The sequence below is a fragment of the Sparus aurata genome, chromosome 4 (assembly GCF_900880675.1).
Source record: "Sparus aurata chromosome 4, fSpaAur1.1, whole genome shotgun sequence".
Taxonomy (NCBI): domain Eukaryota; kingdom Metazoa; phylum Chordata; class Actinopteri; order Spariformes; family Sparidae; genus Sparus; species Sparus aurata.
The window spans coordinates 15951836-15957835 of NC_044190.1; the positions used below are offsets into that span (position 1 = coordinate 15951836).

At 40.1% G+C, this 6000-nt stretch overlaps 1 protein-coding gene across 1 annotated transcript; it reads left to right on the forward strand.

The window, feature by feature from the left end:
* The first annotated feature begins 397 nt into the window (after positions 1-397).
* LOC115579890 (alpha-1,3-galactosyltransferase 2-like) lies at positions 398-5215 on the forward strand. Its single transcript, XM_030413591.1, has 6 exons — positions 398-420; positions 944-1126; positions 1437-1499; positions 1839-1934; positions 3159-3296; positions 3740-5215. The coding sequence occupies exons 2-6, from the start codon at positions 1032-1034 to the stop codon at positions 4422-4424; spliced, it is 1077 nt and encodes a 358-aa protein (XP_030269451.1). The 5' UTR covers positions 398-420; positions 944-1031; the 3' UTR covers positions 4425-5215.
* Positions 5216-6000: the final 785 nt, after the last annotated feature.

The following is a 6000-nucleotide window of genomic DNA, read 5'->3' on the forward strand; positions in this document are numbered from 1 at the left end:
ACCCTGATTGGTTGCTCACACTCAGTAAAAGTAAATGGACAGCTTTTCCCTGATGTGGAACTTTTGATATGAAGATGTACATCATCACAGTATTACATTATCATCTCCTTCTTTTCACCCTGCTCTCTCCCCAAGGAAGGAATCTGGTAGATCAAACTGACTGGCAGAATGCCTGCCACGACACTCAAGACAAAAAACAGCACTCATCCAAACTGAACCTTCCTCGAATGCCACTCCTACTCACTGTGTCCTTTCCCTGAACAAGGGCTCTCCGAAGCAGTGGATCTTGATACTCTCTTTGGACCAATACACCAGAGGAGAATCTCAACAAATCTGCTGAGAAGCATTTTTACCATTATTGTGCTAGGCATGAAGTGGATTTATACCTGTAAAAAAATACATTAAATAAAAAGCAGATAGGTAAGTCATCAGTTATGTCTTTGCAAGGAAAACTGTGGCTCACTTTGACTGTTTGGAATAACTTCCAGTTCTATTTGCTCAAATGCTTTACACAAACTTTTTTCTTTTTTTGTTATCTTGCAAGATGGATCTTTAAGTAGCACTACTTTACACTGAATTTCATAAACATCACATATGTTTTCTGTTTAAAGTGATTTGAATTAAATTCCATTCATCATGATTGGTGGTGAGAAATTTGCTGGTTATGCGTTTTACTAAAATCAGTGAATAAAAACATGTTGTGAAACAGTTGGTTGTTTTACTCACCTGCCTGATGATCATTGTAGAACATGAACTTTGATGTATTTGATTTTGGCCACATTAAGCTGCTATTTGAGAAGTTAACTTTAATTGAATTTGATCTATACAGGCAAATGTATTTATTAACATTTTGCAGGATTGTTGGCTCTGTTTTTGTGAAAGTGGGTATATGTAACTGTTTTTTTTATTACCAAAGCAAAAACTGAACATTATTGTCCCCTAGGTGTAGTTTCACCCACTAGTCAACAGATACCGTCACCTTCCATTTGCTGGGTTTGTTTGCTGGAAAAATACGTGGATTTGACCTGGATATGAGGTATCCTGACTCTCGTCTTTCAGAGGGGTTCCTAAATATTTTCAGCAGCTCACTGATGTTTGCAAAGGAAGCCTATGTTTCACGATTCTGGTAATGCAATTCTTGACAATAATGTATGTGTAAATGTAGGCAGACATCTGAAATAAATCATGGTGCACAATGGAGGCTGAGTCTAATTTAAAGGTCCAGTGTGTAGGATTTGGGGGGATCTGTTGGTGGAAATGGAATAATATTCATAATCATGTTTTTATTAGTGTATAGTCACATAAAACTAAGAGTTGCAGTGTTAAAGTACTTCAGACTCAGTCTTTTATATCTACAGAGGGAGCTGGTCCATGAACTGAAGTTTTCTCTTTAATGCTGTTGTTCTGCTTTTGCACTGTTCACTTGCCACTTCAAGGAGTACTGGAAAATTCGGCTGTCTTGTGTTGCTAACTGTGTGCTTCACATTCATATATTTCAGGTCAGTACAATTGTCTTCATTGTTACCCCTGATACAGCAGCAAATTCACCCATAATTAGCATTATTTGTATACTATAATTCTTATACAAAGAGTTATTGTACTTCAAAAGTAATACATTCCAGCATGTTTCAAGGCCCAGCTCTTTTTTTTGCACCACCCCTGAATGAAACTCAATATCGTTTTTGTTTTGTCACATTAAGAACTTTAAGTTGTCGTCAGCTCAACTTTTCAGCACTGTGCTAATAAGTATCGATATGTGTATGAGTATTGACTTATTTGCAAGGATACATGGAAGCTGATTTTATTCCAGTCTCATGATGGTCATTTTTCTTGACTAGATTTTTACAGAGCCTCTCGATTACGGATTTCATGCTGGTGGACTTTGAAGACAAACCGAGACAGAAGATCAATTTAGATGACACGCTTATCTTTGGGTAAGAAATCTAACCTTTAGCTTTGGCTGCAAATGCCCAGAAGTCCAAAGCTGGGGTACGCTGCATTTTTTTGGTGCAAATACTCTCTAACAACCATTCAGAATAAATAAATGTTACTTCACACTTCATATTTCTGTCGTGCATCTGACCGGTTATACCTGTAAAACCCCATCAATCTTTACTTAGACTTAGCTTTACATTTGTCACAAAACAAATGTCACTTTGTCAAGGCACACCATGAGTTAATAGATTCCTGCTACATATACAGGGAACACAGTGACGTGCTGTGTTTGGATTTACAAAATATAACCTGGTTGGTTGGACTAGGTTGCACAGCGTTGGAATTTAGAATATAAACCCACAACCAGCCATTAAACCAGTTTGAGAAATTAACAAATATGCTTTCCATGTGATAATTTTGCAACCTTTCCCGCTAAGGTGTGGTGCATTCACCAGCCTAACAGCGTCGGTGTCTTGATGCTTTGTCTCCATCAAGTAAATCAGAGATGTAGTCAGGTAGTCTAAAACTTTAAAGACAAGTAACAACATTCTCTGTCCTGGGTTTTTTGGGGTTTGTTTTTTTGTAAAAATGAAGATATAAATATATCTATGGTAAACAGCATATCAAAGCATTTTTGTGCCATTGTTTTGAAAAATATGAAGCCTGTGATATTTCGTCCTGAACATGGATCTCATCAAATTTTATACACCAGTTGGAAGCTGATTTAGACTCAATTGCAGCTGAAAGTCATTTGAAAATCTAAGAGGAGCCCTGATCATCCCCCTAATACAGCAGCAACGTCACTCAGTCAGTTTGCATTTGCATACTCATTAATAATGGGTCATAAAACTGTAAAAGTTATAAATTCTTGCGAATGTCAAGACTCAACTCACCTTTTCTTGAAGCATGGTGGTTTTTTTCACCACCCCTGAATGTGTTATAGTGTTATAGGCTCTCCAGATAAATATAAGGCATTGCGAAAGAGAACAACAAAAGAGAAGATAAAGCTTTCTCTTTGTTGTACAGTTCAGACAAAGGTTCCCTGCTGAGTGCCAATAATTTCATAATGAAACAATTAGGGATCTTTCAACCTGACAAAAAAAAGAACATGCTGGCTTCATCTTTTGGTACATTTCATCGCTTGTTCGTGATTTGGAACACAATGTAAATCACCTGCCGCTCTGGCTGATTAAAATGCGGTTTATATTCATCCTTCATTTCAGGGCCAGGCCGGCCGTTCAAACCCGGACATATTGGAAAGCTCCTATCATCTGGGAGGGGATGTTTGACCCCAATCTCTACGACCAAAAGCACATCGAAGGCCAGTCATCTGTGGCCCTCACTGTGTTCGCTGTGGGCAGGTTGGTTTCTCCATAAAAATGATAACCGTGAGAATACGTCTGTCCACACTTTTTACAATCTTTGCTGTAGATCAAGATGCCCTCCCTGCACGTCAGCTACAGCTGAATAACACTTAAGCCCAAACTGATGCCACACACACTTCCCTTGGTTTAAGTCACATGGCTCCATCCAGCCACACATCACCTCTCTTTTTTCCTGCCCATAGACGTCTGCAAAGTCATTGTTTTCTAGCAATGTTGGTGAAAACGTGCACATCTTTGCGATAAACATCACGCTAAGAGATAACTGAGGTTTGGTTCAGACTCGAAGAGATGACCTCAGTGCTAAAACAGACAAGAGGGCAAGCTGATGTGAATTCCTATGTATCATGCCAACATAATAATATTGTCATTATTGTAATGTTTTTTCTCATTATCACAATGATTTACGATCTCTACCTAAGGTACCTGGATGCCTACCTCAACACTTTCCTTACCTCTGCAGAACAACATTTTATGTTGGGGTTACGAGTGACATACTACGTGTTCACGGATCTACCGGATAAGGTACCAAAAATCCAGCTTGCTCCTCAGCGAAGCCTGAAGGTCATCCAGGTGTTAAAACAGTCCAATTGGCAGGACATCTCTATGATGCGCATGAAATCAATATCAGATACCATCGAATCAGAGATTCGTGACCGCTGCGATTATGTCTTCTGCTTTGATGTGGATCAGGAGTTCAAGGGGAGATTTGGCTCAGAAGCCCTGGGGGAATCTGTGGCTTTGCTGCACGCTCACTTTTACAAACTTCCAAAGGAGAGGTTCACCTATGACAGAAACCCCAAATCCAAAGCTTTCATGGAAACCGGGGATTTCTACTACCACGCTGCAATCTTTGGAGGCCTGTTGGAAAATGTGAAGAATTTGACAGATTCCTGCTATTTGAACATCATGGAGGACAAAACAAACGGCGTGGAGGCTCTGTGGCATGACGAGAGTCATCTAAATAAGTACTTCTGGTCTTACAAACCAAGCAGGCTTCTCTCCCCAGAGTACTGCTGGGACCAGACTATTGGTGATGTCAGAGACATTAATGTCACTCGCCTAATATGGGCACCAAAGGATTATGAGACACTTCGCACTAAATAGAGTGGCTAGTAGAGACACAGAGATTGTTTACTGTAAGCATTCTTCTTCTGGTTAATCTATAACTCAGGTAAATCTACTGTAAATGGTTGTGTTTTTGTCTTTGTTCAGGTATCATTTAGAGTAGGTGAGTCAAAACTGTTTCCCTTACACCCCTTTTCGATCAAAGGGGAACCAAGCGCTGGTTCTGGACTGTTGTTAGTGCTCGTTCAAATTTGCACAAGGGCAACCGTAAAGTTACATCATTTGGTCTTTGTATACGTCTTTTATGTTCCAGCATGGACCCATGGAACTGTAAAAGCGAGAACAAATGTGAGGACATTGTGACGTTGCTTCTGGCTTTGCATGCCTACATGCCTACACTGGCAACAATACATGACTGGTCCCCTGACCACTGCTGCTTTGATCAGTGATAATGGAACACATCTTTCATGTTTGTTTCCCTTGGATAATTCAGAACATGCTACATTTGCTCTGGATTTATGGCAGTCATAAGCTGTTTAATTGGTTCTTGGTCACAATTACCCGCTCCCAGCCCATAACGCAAGTGGTTCTTTGTTCTGGATTAGCAAAGTTTTTCTGAATTGTCCTCCATGATGTGTGAGAGCCAGTTTTCTGGCTTTTCAAAATGCAAAAAAGAATGCTTTTAGAGGAGGCACTGGCTTCAAACCAGCACCTGAACCACCTTGGTCGAAAAGGGGTATTAGAGGACCAAAACTGATAATTAACAGTTGACTATGAGCCAAAAGCAGCTACCTATTATATTGTATCGATAAAGCAACATTATATGTATTACTTGTTTATTTCTTTACCTAAACATAGCAGCTTCAGAATCATTTTGATGGTACAGTGTCTTGTAATAGGGTGAATGGTGTCTCTGTCTGCCCCCCCATCACTTGTTTCTGCACTATGTAACTTAAGTCAGAGGGTACAGCTTTACTACAATGTTTTTTTTTTGTAGTCAGCACCTACATTACTTCTGACAAATTGTCACAGAACTGGGATTTGTTTGTACGACAGTGGTGTTCCACTCAGAAACTGTGGGAAATGTGAAGTGAAATATATTTCTTTTCTTTTTCCTTCTGTACCACTGCAGTTTCTGCAGAAAACAAACTGACTTTCTTGAAAGAAAATGTAAACCATATCTGCAGCATCTGAACAGAACAGACATGGATACCGGTTGTCATAGAATTTAAGACTGCCCAGCTCATCCCTGGGTGGCCCACCCCGCTGTGCAGCAGGAACCACGCAGCGGCCACCTGTGTCATTCAGCTGACCTCAGATCAGCTTGGACCTGTCTGACTGAAGCCAGTGATGCATTATTCATAGACTGCCACCATCTGGCACATCGGCGCACTCTGCCACCTGAGCACTCACCCTGTCAGACATACACTAGAAGAAAAGGGCAGAATATCACAGGCCAAATGAAGAACTAGTTCAGTTTAAGGGTTTGTTAGATTATTTATTCGACCAATGTGTCACTATTTGATAGGTGTCTGAGAAACTGTTAGCTTGCATTGGGATTATGTGCAACACATCCCAGTCTGAGGCAGTGTACATTATTTGTCTGAACAACATT

Coding starts and splice junctions, on each gene's coding strand:
- LOC115579890 (XM_030413591.1), top strand. CDS start 1,032: ATGAGGTATCCTGACTCTCGTCTTTCAGAGGGGTTCCTAAATATTTTC. Junction 1,500..1,838: donor TTCACATTCATATATTTCAG/GTCAGTACAATT, acceptor TTTCTTGACTAG/ATTTTTACAGAGCCTCTCGA. Junction 1,935..3,158: donor GATGACACGCTTATCTTTGG/GTAAGAAATCTA, acceptor CCTTCATTTCAG/GGCCAGGCCGGCCGTTCAAA.